Source organism: Hemitrygon akajei, chromosome 14 (genome assembly GCF_048418815.1).
Source record: "Hemitrygon akajei chromosome 14, sHemAka1.3, whole genome shotgun sequence".
In the NCBI taxonomy this organism is placed as follows: Eukaryota; Metazoa; Chordata; class Chondrichthyes; order Myliobatiformes; family Dasyatidae; genus Hemitrygon; species Hemitrygon akajei.
The window spans coordinates 103,868,190-103,886,486 of NC_133137.1; the positions used below are offsets into that span (position 1 = coordinate 103,868,190).

The 18,297-nt window shown below is 41.9% G+C and overlaps 2 protein-coding genes across 15 annotated transcripts in view; one reads left to right on the top strand and one right to left on the bottom strand.

Moving 5' to 3' along the window:
• The window catches only part of LOC140738878 (immunoglobulin lambda-1 light chain-like), a 37,898-nt gene extending 32,108 nt beyond the window's left edge, over positions 1 to 5,790 (bottom strand). For 2 of the 8 annotated variants that reach the window (XM_073066871.1, XM_073066862.1), the window contains exons 1-2: positions 5,589 to 5,790; positions 5,014 to 5,052 (exon numbers count right to left, since the gene is read on the bottom strand). In XM_073066871.1, coding sequence (XP_072922972.1) covers positions 5,014 to 5,052; positions 5,589 to 5,697 — 148 coding nt within the window. In that variant the 5' untranslated portion in view covers positions 5,698 to 5,790. Of the gene's footprint in view, positions 1 to 1,957; positions 2,358 to 5,003; positions 5,053 to 5,588 lie in introns of those variants that run through there. The other 6 variants (XM_073066870.1, XM_073066868.1, XM_073066865.1 and 3 more) reach the window with 5 other exon arrangements.
• The window catches only part of LOC140738877 (acyl-coenzyme A thioesterase 3-like), a 49,005-nt gene continuing 35,891 nt past the window's right edge, over positions 5,184 to 18,297 (top strand). For 2 of the 7 annotated variants that reach the window (XM_073066854.1, XM_073066856.1), the window contains exon 1: positions 5,864 to 6,037. In XM_073066854.1, coding sequence (XP_072922955.1) covers positions 5,983 to 6,037 — 55 coding nt within the window. In that variant the 5' untranslated portion in view covers positions 5,864 to 5,982. The other 5 variants (XM_073066860.1, XM_073066859.1, XM_073066855.1 and 2 more) reach the window with 5 other exon arrangements.

The window sequence follows — 18,297 nt, forward strand, 5'->3', positions numbered from 1 at the left end:
CTCTGTCTACCTGTGACTCCACTTCAGTGAATCATGTACTTGTGCTCCTGTTCCACTACACTTCTAGGGCCTTGTGAAAGTTAAACCTGGACCTGACTTTCCAGACTGCAACATTTAGCACTTATCTGAGTTAAAATCAATTTGTCATTCTTCTTCGTTCTCTATACCATCTACCGTAGATTCCAGATTTTAAGCCGCTACTTTTTTCCCACATTTTGAACAGCTTTGAACTCTGCGGCCTTTAATCCAGAGCGGCTAATACATGGTTTTTTTTCATGCCGCCAAAAACATTTTGCCTCGTAACAGTAGACCAATAAAATTGATGAGTAGTTCACAGAGGTCCAATGAAATTGTACGATAAATCAAGCGCACTTTCACAATTAAATTATTGTAAATCAGTCATTTGTACTCACCCTCATCAACATGGAAAACACTCGAAGAAAAGCATTGTGCTGCCTTTATGGCAGTTACTTAGTTTATAATATTTTCGCTTAGTAATTCATGTTAGTTAAAGTTAGAACTGTTTTAACTATATTTGTTTTCTGTACTACATCGCGGGATGCTATGACGTCACAGCCGGTTTCGCCGCGTCTTGTGGGATACCGGTTTGCGATAAACGGGAAGGAGGGGGGCGAGCGGCGGAGCGAAAACGCTGCTTTTAAGTTAAAGGCGATCAATAACTTTTCCTGGTAGGCTGCAGTATATATATTTTTTACCAGTCGTTAGGAGATATTGGAATGTTGTTCAGTAAAGAAGTATACGCAACGTATATTTAAAAGTAGCTGCGTTACAGGCACGGTTCGATAAAAAGCATTTGCAATATGTATTTGTTTATGTTACCATATGGATTTAATTAAAAGTTAAAAAATCCTCACGTGTAATATCTTTCTGTGTAAATATCTCATATTACAACGTGGGACACCTGCGGCCGAAAATCCGGTGCGGCCTGTACAAGTAAAAAATTGATTTTATTTCTAAAATTAGAGCCAGCGGCTTTTAATCAGGTGCGCTCTGTAGTCCGGAATCTACGGTACTTTGGTGTCATCTGCAAACTTACTAACACGCACTGTACATTCTTATTCAAATTGTTGATACAGATGACAAACCGTGATGGGTCCAGTACCAGCCCCTGAAGCACACCACAAGTCCAAATAAAATCTTCTACCAAAACACTTTGCCTCCTACCATCAAGCCAGTTGTGTATCCAATTAGCCAGTTCGCCCTAGATTCCATGCAATCCAGCCTTTCAGAGCAGCCTGCCGTGTGGAATCTTATCAAAGGGCTTACTAAAGTACATATAAACCATATCTACAACCCTTTCTTCATCACCTTTGTTGGTTACATTATCAAAAAACTCAAGTTCTGAAGACATGATTTCCCATGCACAAAGCCATGTGGACCACCCCTAAACAATTGCCATCTTTCCAAATGCATTTATATCTAATCCTGCAGAATCTACTGGAGTATAAAAGTATAAACTTTAACTATGAAGTCAGTTATTTGCTATGCATGTACTCAATTTAGTAGAATGAAATCTTAGGAATGTAGAGGTAGCTAAAGAGCTAAAGAAATGTAGATTAGAACATTGCTCAGTTCTGAGTTTCCTATTTGCTATGCATGTACCCAATTTGGTAGGAGACTGCAGTCTTAAGATGACAATGGTGTGTTAATGAGAGGTATCTAAAGAACTAAAGAAATGTAGATTAGAACATTGCTCGGTTCTGAGTTTATTATTTGCTATGCACAATGTACGTGCAGCACGTGTAAAATGCAACTAGAGATTGCTATAAAAGCTGCAGTGTCCGAGGATCGGTGGGCAATCAGCGACTAGCTCAATGACTGTCTCAGCTTTGATTTGCAAATTAAAGTTTAACCCTTCTTGAAGAATCTTCTGCGTCTCCTGGTCATTTGTAAGGCACGAAAAACCACGACAAATCCTATCCAGGAACATACTTACCACAGATTTTAGACTTCTAGAGCAGAAGAGCATAGTTTCCAGGATGTTCTCTGGCCCTGCTTCAATAAAGGCAATATTTGCTTCCCTGCAGCCTACCAAGATTCAAGATTCAAAAACTTTATTGTCATTCTAACCATACATCAGCTCTGCAGGGCAGAATGAGACAGCGTTTCCCAGGAGCAGTGCAATCATAGCATAACAAACGCAACACTAAATAATAAACATAACAATAAATAGTAAAACACAACAGCCACATGTCAGTAAAATCAAGTTATAAGTGTCCAGTGCAAGTTAAAAGTGTCCAAAGCAGAGTCAGGTAGAGCAGCTATTTAGCAGTCTGACTGCCTGTGGGAGGAAGCTGTTTAGTAGCTTTGTGGTTTTAGTTTTGATGCTCCTGTAACATTTACCTGATGGCAGAAGAACAAACAGTTCATGCAGAGGGTGTGAGGGGTCTTTAATGATGTACCATGTCTTCTGGAGGCATCGACTCTGAAAGAGGTCTTGGACGGAAGGTAGGGAGACCCTGATAACCTTCTCTGCTCCCCTAACCACCTCTGCAAGGCTTTTTTGTCGGCAGCACTGCAGCTGGAGTACCAGGTTGTGATGCAAAAGGTCAGCACACTCTCAACCACGCCTCTCTAGAATGTAGTTAAGATGTTAGTGGGGAGTGATGCTTGTTTAAGCTTCCTCAGAAAGTGCAATCTCTGCTGGGCTCATTTCACAATCCCAGTGGTGTTCCTGGACCAGGTGAGATTATCCGAGATCTGCACCCTAAGGAATTTGATGTTTTCCACTCTCTCCACTGTGGAGCCGCTGATGCTGAGGGGTGTGTGCTCAGGCTGAGACTGTCTGAAATCGACAATCATCTCCTTGGTTTTGGTGACATTAAGCATCAAGTTGTTGTCACTGCACCAGCTCTCTAGGTGGTTGACCTCCTCTCTGTACATTGTTTCATCATTTCACCAGCGTTTGTCATTCCTGATGCACTTCCCAGATGGTGGAAAAGCTTTGGGGCGTCAGGTTACTTGTTACAGGAAATCCACCTCTTATTTTCTCTTGTAAGCAGGATATTTATGTGATTGGTCCATTGAAGATTCTCGTAGGTGGGATGTGGGTAATTCAGCAGTATGAATATCAAAGATAAATAGTCTCTCTTGCTGGAGAAAATCAGTAACTCGCAAATGGCATAAATGCTACTTGTTACCCAGCTGTATGCAGGCATGGTCTGTTAATTTGGGAACCGGAGTGAAGGGACTCAGGATAGGGCAGATAGTAAAAAAGCAAAAATAGCATGCAGTCTGACTGTTAGAAAGGGCAGTCAAAGCTGCAGCCTGCAAGGTGAGTATCAGTGCAATAGGGATGCAGAATCAAAAAGGGTAGCAAATATAGTACAGTACTCAAAGAGTTATATCTCAATGCATGGAGCTTAAGAAATAAGGCGGACGATCTTGTTGCACATTTACAGATTGTTGTGTATGATACTGTGGCCATCACTGAATCGTGGCTGAAGGATAATTGTAGTTAGGAGCTGAATGTCCAAGGTTAAACATTTTATCAGGAGGATAGGAAGGTAGCGTGGATCTGCTGGTAAAGAATAGCATCAAGTCATTAGAAAGATGTGACATAAGATCGGAAGATGTTGATCCTTGTGAGTTAAGAAACTGCAAGGGTAAAAAGACGCAGATGGCAGTTATATACAGGCCTCCAAGCAGTAGCTGGGATATGGACTACAGAATACAACGGGAAATAGCAAAGGTGTGTCAAAAAGGCAATGTTATGATAGTCATGGGAAATTTTAACATGACGGTCGATTGGTAATGGATCTCAAGAGAGTGAATTTGTTGAATGCCTATGAGCTGGCTTTACAGAGCAACTTGTCTTTGAGCCTACTGGGGATCAGCTATACTGGATTGGGTGTCACGTAATGAACTGGAGGTGATTATGGAGCTTAAGGTAAAGGAATCCTTAGGAAGCAGTGACCACAATATGATTGAGTTCAACTTGAAATTTGATAGGGAGAAAGGAAAGTCTAACATAGCAGTATTTCAACGGACTAAAGGAATTAACAGTGGTATGAGAGAGAGTCAAAGTAAGTTAGGAGATACTGGCAAGGGTGACAACAGAGTAGCAATGGTGTGTGTTTCTGGGGAAAATGAGGAAGGTGCAGGATAAATATATTCCAGAAACAAAGAAATATTCAAATGTCAAAATAGTACAATCACAGCTGACAAGGGAAGTCAAAGCTAAAGTAAAAGCAAAAAAGAGGGCATACAACAAAGCAAAAATTAGAGGTAAGACAGAGGATTGGGAAGTTTTTAAAACCCTACAGAAAGCAACTAAAAGAATCATTAGGAGGAAAAAGATAAAATGTGAAATCAAGCTAGCAAATAATATCGTAAATAGAAAAAGCTTTTTCACGTATGTAAAAATTAAAAGAGAGATGAGAGTGGAATGTTACTGGCATGGTTTGGGCATTGGCTGATTGGTAGGAGGCAGTAAGTGGGAATAAAAGGATCTTCTTCTGGTTGGTTGCCAGTGAGTAAATCATAAGACATAGGAGCAGAATCAGGCCATTTAGCCAACTCCGTCATTTCATCATGTCTGATCCCAGATCCCATTCAACTCCAGTCACTTGCCATCTCACCATATCCCTTGATGCCCCGACCAATCAGGAATCTAAGAACTTCCACTTTGAATACACCCACTGACCTGGCCTCCACTGCAGTCTGTGGCAGAGCATTCCACAGACTCTCCACTCTTTGGCTAAAAAAATCCTCCTTACTTCTATCCTAAAAGGTCACCCCTCAAATTCAAGGCTGTGCCCTCTAGTTCTGGATACCCCCACCAGAGGGAACATCCACTCCACATCCAGCTTATCTCATCCTTTCAACTTACGGTAAGTTTCAATGAGATCCCCATGCATTCTACGAAATTCCAGTAAGCACAGGCCCAAAGCTGCCAAACACTCCACATTTGTTAACCCCTTCATCCCCTGAATCATCCTCTGGACGCTCTCCTACTCCAATTATGCCACTTTGCCCCTTACCTGGTCTCACCTATCACCAACGAGGGAAAACCTGTAGATGCTGGAAATCCTGGCAAGACACACAAAAATAAACTCAACAGGCCAGGCAGCATATATGGAAATGAATAAACAGTCGGTGCCTGTGCTGCTGAGGAACACAACAATGTGTTCCATGACGGCCTCGATCATCCTGTCGCCGTGCAGCTCTGCGCGTGCGCGAAGCGATCACGTGATCCGAGGCCAGTTGAGGCGAAGCAGGCACCCCGGGGTGCGACGTGACGCGGTTTGTGGGCGATGAATAATTTATTGGGCGGAAGAGGGAAACGTGCATAGACTGTGTGTTTGTAAAGTGATTGAAAACGGCGGGTAGCAGCTAGTACGGAGTGACGATGGGGTTCATAATTGAGCTCTGGCCGCTGGTAATCATTCACTCAGGAGATGGTGCGGATCCGGTGAAACGCAGGCAGGCAAAACGCTGGAAGAACTCAGCAGCGCCCGTGGGAACGAATGGGGATAGGAACTAAGGTCGTTGGCCACCAGGAAGTTCTGCTTTTTTTGCGGCAGGTGTCTCGTCCAAGCTGTCGCCCGATTTACATCAGGGCTTACCCCCATTCGCGTCCCGATATTTCGGTCCATGCTTCCTCTTCTCCACTCTCAGGGCGGAGGAACAACACCTATTTCGTCTGGGTAGCTTCCAACCTAATGATATGAACATCGATATCTCCTTCTGGTAATGTTCTTCCGTCTTTATAATTTGTCGTCGTCCCTATTCCCCACTCTTGCCTCTTACCTCTTCTCCTCACTTGGTGCACCCTCCTCACTTTTTCTCACGTGATCTACTCTCCTATCAGATTCCTCCTTCTCCAGCCCTTTACCTTTCCCATCCACCTGGCTTCACCTATTACCTTCAAACGAGTCCCCCTTACCTCCCGCCCCCCACCTTTTTATTCTGACATCATCCCCCGTCCTTTCTAGTCCTGATGCAGGGTCTTGGTTTGCAATGTTAACTGTGTATTCGTTTCCATGGGTGCTGCCTCACCTGCTGAGTTCCTCAGGTATTTTGTTTGTGTTGCTCTGGTAATCATTGTTCACAGCTGCTTTCCATTTTGTTCTGTGAGGGAAAGGGGTTTGGGCTTTTTGTTGCGTTCTGTTAGTTTTCTGTGGGGGGGAGGGAGATTTGGGGCGGATGTTTTTGTTGTGTCTTGTGTGTGGGGGTTTGGGGTCAATGTTCTTGTGTGGGAGTGGGGGGGGTGGTTGGGGTCTGTTTTTGTGTGGGAGTTGGGGGTGATGGGGTCAATGTTCAGGATACTGTTATGTGCGGAGGGTGGGTTTGATTCTCTGAATGACAATAGACAATAGGTGCAGAAGTAGACCATTCGGCCCTTCGAGCCTGCACCACCATTCTGAGATCATGGCTGATCATCTACTATCAATACCCGGTTCCTGCCTTGTCCCCATATCCCTTGATTCCCCTATCCATAAAATACCTATCTAGCTCCTTCTTGAAAGCATCCAGCGAATTGGCCTCCACTGCCTTCCGAGGCAGTGCATTCCAGACCCCCACAACTCTCTAGGAGAAGAAGTTTTTCCTTAACTCTGTCCTAAATGACCTACCCCTTATTCTCAAACTATGCCCTCTGGTACTGGACTCTCCCAGCATCTGGAACATATTTCCTGCCTCTATCTTGTCCAATCCCTTAATAATCTTATAAGTTGCAATCAGATCCCCTCTCAATCTCCTTAATTCCAGCGTGTACAAGCCCAGTCTCTCTAACCTCTCTGCGTAAGACAGTCCGGACATCCCAGGAGTTAACCTTGTGAATCTACGCTGCACTTCCTCTACAGCCAGGATGTCCTTCCTTAACCCTGGAGACCAAAATTGTACACAATACTCCAGGTGTGGTCTCACCAGGGCTCTGTACAAATGCAAAAGGATTTCCTTGCTCTGGTACTCAATTCCCTTTGTAATAAAGGGCAACATTCCATTAGCCTTCTTCACTGCCTGCTGCACTTGCTCATTCACCTTCAGTGACTGATGAACAAGGACTCCTAGATCTCTTTGTATTTCTCCCTTACCTAATTTTACAACGTTTAGATAATAATCTGCTTTCCTGTTCTTACTCCCAATGTGGATAACCTCACACTTATTCACATTAAACGTCATCTGCCAAGTATCTGCCCACTCACCCGGCCTATCCAAGTCACCCTGAATTCTCCTAACATCCTCATCACATGTCACACTGCCACCCAGCTTAGTATCATCAGCAAACTTGCTGATGTTATTCTCAATGCCTTCATCTAAATCATTGATGTAAATCGTAAACAGCTGTGGTCCCAATACCGAGCCCTGTGGCACCCCACTAGTCACCACCTGCCATTGCGAGAAACACCCATTCACCGTTACCCTTTGCTTTCTATCTGTCAACCAGTTTTCTATCCATGTCAATATCTTCCCCCCCCAATGCCATGAGCTCTGATTTTACCCACCAATCTCCTATGTGGGACCTTATCAAATGCCTTCTGAAAATCGAGGTACACTACATCCACTGAATCTCCCTTGTCTAACTTCCTGGTTACATCCTCGAAAAACTCCAATAGATTAGTCAAGCATGATTTGCCCTTGGTAAATCCATGCTGGCTCGGCCCAATCCTATCACTGCTATCTAGATATGCCACTATTTCATCTTTAATAATGGACTCTGGCATCTTCCCCACTACTGATGTTAGGCTGACAGGACAATAGTTCTCTGTTTTCTCCCTCCCTCCTTTCTTAAAAAGTGGGATAACATTAGCCATTCTCCAATCCTCAGGAACTGATCCTGAATCTAAGGAACATTGGAAAATGATTACTAATGCATCCGCAATTTCCGGGGCCACCTCCTTTAGTACCCTAGGATGCAGACCATCTGGACCTGGGGATTTGTCAGCCTTCAGTCCCATTAGTCTACTCATCACCGTTTCCTTCCTCATGTCAATCTGTTTTATTTCCTCTGTTACCCTATGTCCTTGGTCCATCCATACATCTGGGAGATTGCTTGTGTCTTCCCTAGTGAAGACAGATCTAAAGTACTTATTAAATTCTTCTGCCATTTCTCTGTTTCCCATAACAATTTCACCCAATTCATTCTTCAAGGGCCCAACATTGTTCTTAACTATCTTCTTTCTCTTCACATACCTAAAAAAGCTTTTGCTATCTTCCTTTATATTCCTGGCTAGCTTGCATTCGTACCTCATTTTTCCTTCCCGTATTGCCTTTTTAGTTAAGTTCTGTTGTTCCTTAAAAATTTCCCAATCATCTGTCCTCCCACTCACCTTAGCTTTGTCATATTTCCTTTTTTTTTAATGCTATGCAATCTCTGACTTCCTTTGTCAACCACTGTGGCCCCTTTCCCCCCTTTGAATCCTTCCTTCTCCGGGGGATGAATTGATTTTGCACCTTGTGCATTATTCCCAAGAATACCTGCCATTGCTGTTCCACTGTCTTTTCTGCTAGGATATCCATCCAGTTAACTTTGGCCAGCTCCTCCCTCATGGCTCCATAGTTTCCCCTGTTCAACTGCAACACTGACACCTCCGATCTGCCCTTATCCTTCTCAAATTGCAGATAAAAACTTATCATATTATGGTCATTACCTCCTAATGGCTCCTTTACTTCAAAATCACTTATCAAATCCTGTTCATTACACAAGACTAAATCCAGAATAGCCTTGTCCCAGGTTGGCTCTCGTACAAGCTGTTCCAAGAATGCATCCCTTAGGCACTCTACAAACTCCCTATCCTGGGGTCCAGCACCAACCTGATTCTCCCAGTTCACCTGCATGTTGAAATCCCCCATAACTACTGCGACATTACCTTTGCCACATGCCAATGTTAACTCCCTATTCAACTTGCACCTAATATCCATGCTACTGTTTGGTGGCCTGTAGACAACACCCATTAGGGTCATTTTGCCCTTACTGTTCCTCAGTTCTATCCACACAGACTCTACTTCTCCTGATCCTATGTCCCCCCTTGCAAAGGACTGAATCTCATTCCTCACCAACAGGGCCACCCCAACCCCTCTGCCCACATTTCTGTCCCTACGATAGCACGTATACCCTTGTACATTCATTTCCCAGGTCTGATCTCCCTGCAGCCATGTCTCCGTTATCCCAACAACATCATAGTTACCCATTCACACCTGAGCTTCAAGCTCATCCGCCTTATTTCTGACACTTTGTGCATTCAGATATAGAATTTTTAGCCCATTTCTCCTCTCTCTGTTTGAATTGCTGCCTATTGTGCTTAACCCAGCTCCCCGAACTCCCTTCGGGCTATATGCCCCTTGAATTTTGTTGCCCTTTCTAAATTTACTTATTCTTTCAGCACATTTAACTCCATGTTCCATCAGACCATCCCTCTGTACATCTGTCCTCCTTATCACTTGTTCCGCCTCACCTTTCTCTACTACACACTTAATATTCCGGAACCGTGTAGTCCCCACCTGTCCTTTATTCTTCATCTCGCTATCCTCTCTCGCTTTCTGGAACCCTGCCCCCATGCAAATTTAGTTTAACACCCCCCCCCCCGAGAAGCACTAGCAAACTTTCCTGCAAGAATGTTAGTACTGCTCCAGTTCAGGTGTAAACCGTCCTGTCGGAACAGATCCCACCTTCCCTGGAACAAAGCCCGATTATCTAAAAACCTGAAGCCCTCCCTCCTGCACCATCCTCTCAGCCATGTATTAATCTGTATAATCCTTCTGTTCCTTGCCTCACTCGCACGTGGCACAGGTAGCAATCCTGAGATTGTTACCCTGGAGGTCCTGCCCTTCAGCTTCGCACCTAACTCCCTGAACTCACTACGCAGGACCCCTTTCATGTTCATGAAATGGCTTTCATGTTCTTTGTTTTGTGGCTACCTGAAGAAGACGAATCTCAGAAGTGTATATGGATAACTACTTTGATAATAAGTGAAGTTGGACTTGAACCAAATGTAGGCAGGTTGATTAGAGGAGAGGCCATTGTGGACCTAGTGCTGAGCCAGGTCAGGTGTCAGACCTCTTGGCAGGTGAGCATTTGGAGACAGTGACCACAACTTCCTGACCTTTACCATGACCTTGGAGAGTGATAGGAACAGAGTATTGGAAAGTATTTGTGTGTGTGTGTGTGGGAGGTGGGGATTATATTGCTTTTTGGCAGGAACTTAAGAGCAGAAATTGCCAACAGATGTACAGTGGGCCCTCCTTATCCGTGAATTCAACCAACTGCGAATCGTGAAAATCCGGAAGTGCTCTTCTAGCACTTGTTGTTCGAGCATGTACAGACTTTTTTTCCCTTGTCATTATTTCCTAAACAATGCAGTATAACAACCATTTTACATAGCATTTACATTGTTTTAGATATTATAAGTAATCTAGAGATGATTTAAAGTATAAAGGGAGGATGTGCGTGGGTTATCGTGGATCGGGATCGGAAAAAATCGGAAGTTCTCTTACTCAGTAAGTTGGAACAGGTACATCCGGTATTATTTAGCGTCAGTCAAACATTTGTCTTAGTACATAGTATATATTTTACCTTTCTATGCATATAAAACACTTAAGAACGTATGTTTCAGCGCCGGGCTCGGGAACTTATTCCCGAGTTCAATCCAGTGACAGATCGCTATCGAGTGCGTTCTCCAATGTGCCGGGTTGATGAGAGGATCAAAAACCCAAAACCCAGTCATTAAACACAGCCTTTCTCTCTTTATCCTTTAAAATTGTTCCGATAGTTGACTGACTGTAGCCTAACGCTTTTCCAATGACCGATGGAGTTTCACCTCTTTCCGATCGCTTTATTATTTCCACTTTATTTTCAATCGTTATCGTGATTATTTTCGTGAACAGAAACACTGTGGATTCAGATCTCTGCCGCTGGGTCCTAATGTCCACCGCACTGAGGTTAAATAAGGTCTGGGGTTCCGCTGGGTCCTAAGGTCCAGCGCATTGAGACAGGTTGAATAAGGGACTTGAGCATCTGCGAATCTTGGTATCCGCGAGGGGTCCCGGAACCAATCCCTCGCAGGTAAGGAGGGCTGACTGTACTCAGGGAAATGTACAATGGAAATATGGCAAATAGGATTAAGGAAAACTTGAGGTGTTGTAACGTATGCTCACACGGGAGGAAGACTGGAGTGAGGATGTAGAAGGAATTAGAGAGGGTCCTTAAGAACATGAGTAGGAGCAGGAGTAGCCGTCTGGCCTGTTGAAGCTGCTGTGCTATTTAATAAGATCATAGCTGATCTGGCCATGGATTCATCTCAAACTACCTGCCTTTTTCCCCTTAACCCTTAATTCCCCTACTATGCAAAACTCTATCCAACCTTGTCTTAAATATATTTACTGAGGTAGTCTCCACTGCTTCATTGGTCAAAGAATTCCACAGATTCACTCTCTTGAAAAGCAGTTGCTCCTCATCTGTCCCCTGAATCTTGAGGCTATGTTCCCTAGTTCTTTTCTCAGCTACCAGTGGAAACAACTTTTCTGCCTCTATCTTATCTATCCTTTTCATAATTTTATGTTTCTATAAGATCTCCTCTCATTTTTCTGAATTCCAGTGAGTACAGTCCCAGGCGACTCAATCTCTCTTCATAGTCTAACCCCCTCATCTCTGGAATCAACCTGGTGAACCTTCTCTGCACCGCCTCCAAAGCCAGTAAATCCTCCTTCAAGTAAGGAGACCAGAACTGCACACAGTACTCCAGGTGTGGCCTCACCAGTACCCTGTACAGTTGCAGCATAACATCCCTGCTCTTAAATCCAATCTCTCTAGCAATGAAGGCCAACGTCCCATTTGCCTTCTTGATAGCCTGCAAACTAACCTTTTGTAATTCATGCACAAACACTCCCAAGTCCTTCTGTACAGCAACATGTTGCAGTTTTTTACCATTTAAATAATATCTGCTCCCTTATTTTTCCTTCTAAAGTGGATGACCTCGTATTTACCAACATTGTACTCCATCTGCCAGGCCCTTGCCCACTCACTTAACCTATCTATATCTCCCTACAGACTCTCCGTATCTTCTGCACAATTTGCTTTTCTACTCAATTTAGTATCATCAGCAAACTTAGATACACCACACTCGGTCCCCTCTTCCAGATCGTTAAAGTATATCATGAATAGTTGCAGGCCCAGGACCAATCCCTCTGGCATACCGCTCACCATTAATTGACAACCAGAGTAACCGCCATGTATCCCAACTCTCTGCTTTCTGTTAGTTAACCAATCCTCTATCCATGCTAATACATCACCCCTAACTCGATGCATTCTTATCTTATGGATAGGTCTTTTATGTGGCACCTCATCAAACACCTTCGTTTCCATTTGTTCCCCTCTATCCTCTACACTCATTATATCCTCAAAGTACTCCAGTAAGTTTGTCAAACAGGATCTGCCTTTGCTGAATCCATGCTGTGTCTGCCTGATGGATCCATTTCTTTCCAGATGTCTCACTATTTCTTCTTTAATGATGGCTTCAAGCATTTTCCCAAATACAGATGTAAAACTTACTGGCCTATAGTTACCTGACTTTAGCCTACATCCTTTTTTGAACAGTGGTGTGACATTCACCATCTTCCAATCCACTGGGACCTGCCCAGAGTCCAGAGAATTTTGCTAAATTATCACCAAAGCCAATACTATAAATTCAGGCTCACAAGTTTGCTTTGCACTACCTCTTTAGTGATAGCTATTGTATTGAGGTCCTCACCTCCCATCACATCCATAACATTTCTCTTTGGCATGATAGATGCATCCTCCACCATGAAGACCAACACAAAATAGTCATTCAAAGCCTCTGCCATTTCCTCATTACCCAATATCAATTCCCCCTTCTTGACCTCTAAGGAACTTGCATTCACTTTAGGGCATCCACCCTTTTTTGCTATAGGTAATTATAAAAACTTTTACTATCCATTTTTATATTTTGTGCTTGTTTATGTTCATAATCTACCTTCCCTTTCTTTATTGCTCACTTTGTGGTACTTTGTTGCTTTTTAAAGTGTTCTCAATCTTTCAGTTTCCCACATCTCTTGGTGACTTTGTATGCACGAGCTTTTAGTTTGATGCCTTCATTTATTTCCTTAGTTATTGATGGCTGGCTCTCCCCACCCTTACTGTCCTTGCTTTTAAACGGAATATACTTTTGTTGAGCACTGCGAAAAATCTCTTTGAAAGTCTTCCACTGTTCCTCAACTGTCCCACCATATAGCCTGTGTTCCCGGTCTACACTAGCCAAATCCTCCCTCATCCCATTGTAGTCTCCATTGTTTAGGCATAATACACTGGTTTTAGATCGAACTGTTGCATCCTTCTTTTGTATGAGAATCTCAGTCATACTGTGATCACTGTTTCCAAGATGATCCCTAACTACAAGATCACTAATTTTACCTGTCTCATTGCACAGGACCGGACATAAGACAGCATGTTCCCTTGTAGATTCAGTAACACGCTGTTCAAGAAAACCATCACGGATGCATTTTATGAAGTCCTGCTCAAGACTGCCTCGACCAACTTGATTGACCCAATCTATGTGCAAGTTAAAGTCCCCCATGATAACTGCTATTCCATTCTTTCATGCCTCAGCAATTTCTCTTTTTATCTTTTATATCTTTTTATCATTTTTATCTTTTGCTTTTTCTTTATCTTTATTCACACTTTTTTAGCCCTATCCATAGCCCTAGTTATGTGATTCACTAGGATCCAGGTCCCATCACGGTTCAGATGGATCCTGTCCCATTGGTATAGCTCCCTCTTTTCCCAACACTGGTGACAATTTACCATGAATTCAACCCCACTTTTCCTTGAGCCACGCATTTAACTCTCTAATCTTTTTGACCCTATACCAATTTGTATGTGGCTCAGGTAGTAATCCAGAGATTATTACCTTTTTGGTTCTTCTTTTTAATTAGGTCCCTAGCTGCTCAAATTGCCTTAGTAGAACCTCTTTCCTTGTTCTGCCTTTGTCGTTGGTACCCACATGGTTTCAGTATTCACTAGTGAGAGGGAGATGAAGATTTGTGAGGATATCGTAAAATAGGCTGATGTGCTACAACAAGTTGATGTTTAGAAAGAGGAAGTGCTGGAACTTCTGGAAAACATTAGGATAGATGAATTCCCAGGGTGGGATATACCCCAGGTTATTATGAGAAGTGAAATGAGGGAAGAGATTGCTGTGCCTTTGGTTATTTTTGTGTCCTCACTGGCCACAGGAATTGTACCAGAAGATTGGAGGGTGACATATTATTCATTTGTTCAAGAAAGGGAATAGGGATCACACTGAAAATTACAGACCAGTGAATCTCACTGTAGTGTTGGGCAAATTATTGGAGAAGATTCTTAGATACAGGGTTTATGACCATTTGGAGAAATCAGCATGGCTCGGTGAGGGCAAAGGTATGCCCTACGAGCTTGATTGAACTCTGAGGATATGACGAAGTATATTGATGAAGGTAGAGTAGTGGATGTGTGTATTTGGATTTTAATAAGGTATTTGAAAATGCTCCCTACGGTTGACTCATTCGGCAAGTCAGAAGGCAAAGGATCCTGGGAAGCTTGGCTGCGTGGATTCAAAATTAGCATACCTATAGGAGGAAGAGGGGGTTGTATACGAAGCATATCGTGCGTATAGGTCATTGACCGTTGGTGTTCTGGAACCCTTGCTCTTTATGATTTTTTATAAATGACTTGGATAAGGAAGTGGAAGGGTGGGTTAGAAAATTTTCAGATGACGTGAAGGTTTGTGTTGTGGGTAGTGTAGAACATCATCAGGGATTACGATGGGATACTGATAGGAGGCAGAGCTGGGCTGGGAAGTGGCAAATGGAGTTCAACCCGGAAAAGTGTGAAGTGATTCACTTTGGAAGATCAGACTTTTGAAGGCAGAATACAGGGTTAATGACAGGATTCTTAACAGTGTGGTTGAACATAGGGTTCTTGGGGTTCACATGCATAGATTTCTGAAAGTTGCCAGACAAGCAGTTAAGAGGGATATGCCTACGTTGTTGGGGGATTGAGTTCAAAAGACACGAGGTAACGTTGCAGCTCTATGAAACCCTGGTTGGACCACAGTTGGAAAATTGTATTCTCTTCTGGTTGCCTCATAGAAAAGGTCTAGAAGCTTTAGCGAGGGTGCAGAGGAGATTTACCAGCGTGCTTCCTGGATAGAGAGCATGTCTTATGAGATAGGTTGAGCAAGCTGGGGCTTTTCTCTTTGGAGTGAAGGAGGATGAGAAGTGACTTGATAGAGCTATACAAGGTGTGATGAAAGGCATATATAGAGTGGAGAGCCAGAGACATTTTCGCAGGGTGGAACATCGGTAGCTGAGCGAAGGGCGCTGAGTAGGCTACGGTCAATTATGGAAAACCCTGAACATCCTCTACATAGCACCATCCAGAGACAGAGAAGCAGTTTCAGCGACAGGTTGCTATCGATGCAATGCTCCTCAGACAGGGTGAAGAGGTCAATACTCCCCAATGCCATTAGGCTTTACAATTCAACCGCCAGGAGTAAGATATGTTAAAGTGCCGGGGTTGATTGTATTTAACGTATTTAAGTAAACTACTTAAGAACTTTTTAAAAGCTATTATTAATGCTTTTTGAGAGAGTGATTTAGATGCATATCATATTTTTACTGAGTTAAGTATTGTATGTAATTAGTTTTGCTACAACAAGTGTATGAGACATTGGAAAAAATGTTGAATTTCCCCATGGGGATGAATAAAGTATCTATCTATCTATCTATCTAAATGGCTAACACCAGGGACATACTTTTAAGATGATTGGAAGAACATATAGGAGATGTCAGTTAATATTTTTTTTTACTCAGTGATGAGTGTATGGAACACCTTACCAGGGTAGTTTGAGAGGGAGATATATTAGAGGCATTTATGCAATTCCTAAATAAACCCATTGATTATAGAAAAATGGAGGGCTATGTAGAAGGGAAGGGTTAGATTGATCTTAGAGTAGGTTAAAGGTTGTCAGGACATCGTGGGCCGAAGGGCCTGTACTGTGCTGTAATGTTTGAAGTTCAGTGAGGTTTGATATCTCATAATTAACTTTTCCTCCTCCTACCCTGATTTAACTGCTCAGATCGACAGTAATTAGCAAATGTCTGCCACCCCTTCTCTGTCAGCATAGATCCATTTTTGTCATTCAGTCCTGTGATCTTCATCTTAACGTTCTCCTGTTTACCCTACCTTCACCTTTCTATGCAAGTTTAAATGTTTGATTTTAACCGTTAGCTAGTTCTGATTGAAAGATCAACTACAATATTTCTTTTTCTTGATCTCAGTGTTTGTTTTATTTTAGCTTTTCAACATTTTTAGACTTTTGCTTTTCAATTCTAGGTAATCAATAAAATGTTCAGTTTATAAATGAATGCAGAAATGAATTTGTAAAGGTGCCCTTTCCCATTGGTATGTTGACAGCTGTTGAAATTGTGGCAATTAAAAAAAAAATCTATATTGCTGGGTTTTTTTTTTGCTTAGCAGTTGTTTAAAATGTAACCTGGAGGATTGATTGTAGATTGAATATTTTGTTACAGGTTTATTTACTATGATTGTGTAATGTTTTTAGATTACACAGTTTAGATTGAAGGGGGAAAAGTTTAAAGGGAACATTGGGGGGGGCTTCATGCAGAGAGAGGTGGGAGTGTGGAATGAGCTGCCAGATGAAGTGGTGAATGCGGGCTCACTTTTGACATTTACAGGTATATGGATGAGAGGGGTTTGGAGGGATATGGCCCAGGTGCAGGTCAGTGGGACTAGGCAGAAAAATGGTTCGGCACAGCCAGGAAGGGCCAAAAGGCCTGTTTCTGTGCTATAATGTTCTATGGTTCACAACCATAGATAACACTTGTAGCAAATCAATGTCATAGAGTTAGAGCATTTGTAATTGTAATCATAATTAACATTTGATTCTTACACACTTTAACCATTATACTGTATCACTGGCTATTTTCTGTTCCTTCGAAGGTGTATTTTTAATCCTTCAAAGGTGAATACTTTTTTACTAAGATGATGGTTTTTTGAAAAAACATTTTTGGTGTTTTTTTAAGATGGCACTATTTTTTTCTCTTGTCTTCTTCCTACAATGCATCGCTTAACACAGTTTAAATATTTTTTGGTTTGTTTGGGTTTTAACCCGGTTTATAAGTTTTTAGTGATTATATTTTCTTCGTTTTTTTTCTACTACCAATTATATTAAGAAGTCTGGTTTTAGTATAGTGATTATAATTTTTAAAGTTTGGGTGGATTTTTTTTATATATATCCTTTATATACGGAGTGGTCTTCCACTGATATGGGGGTAGTGTTAGTTTCATTTTTTCTTTTTCCCAGCCTTTTTTTGGCTCTGGTTTTTTTTCTCTCTCTTGAGTGGGAGGTGGGTGGTCTTTTTTCTAATTCTGTATTTCTTTTACCAGTTTTTTTTAGTTTTTTTCATTTGGGTTGATTTTGAAATACAAATATGTCCGCGATGTCGTCACTTCCGGGTCTGCTTTTTATTTTTGTTCCTCTTCTGGGTGCATGAGTTTATAATTTGGTTAACCTTTTTTATACCAAAGGGTTGATTTTAGAAATATGGTTCAGACCATTAATTTTGTTTCTTGGAATACTAATGGTTTAAACCATCCGATTAAACGAAAGAAGATTTTCAAAGTATTCCAAAGACTGAAATGCTCATATCATTTTTGTACAAGAAACTCATGTGAGGAGGGAGGAGAACTATCGCTTTTTTAGGTTTTGGCGGGGTCAACAGTATCATTTGAATTCGAATGCCAAAGTAAAGGGAGTTTCAGTTTTTATTGACTCCTCTATTGCATTTGTCCAACATGATATCTTTTCGGATCCGAATGGTAGATTTTTGTTAATTACGGGTTTACTTTTTAATAAAAAGGTTGCTATGGTTAATGTTTATGCTCCAAATGTGGATTGTCCTGATTTTTTTTAAGTCCTTATTTACTTCTTTACCTAATCTAAATGAATATAAGTTAATAATGGGTGGTGATTTTAATTGTTGTTTAAATCCTTTGATGGACAAATCTATATCTACTCAGACTGTACCCAATAAGTCGGCCACTTGTATCAACTCTTTCTTGACTGATAATGGAATTTTTGATATTTGGAGATTTCGGCATCCTAAGGTCAAAGAGTTTTCTTTTTTCTCACATGTTTATCATTCTTATTCGAGAATTGATTATTTTTGTATTGACTCTTGTTTGATTCCTTCGGTAAATGGTTGTTATTATGATATTATAGCTATTTCTGACCATGCTCCATTAAAACTTTCTATTAA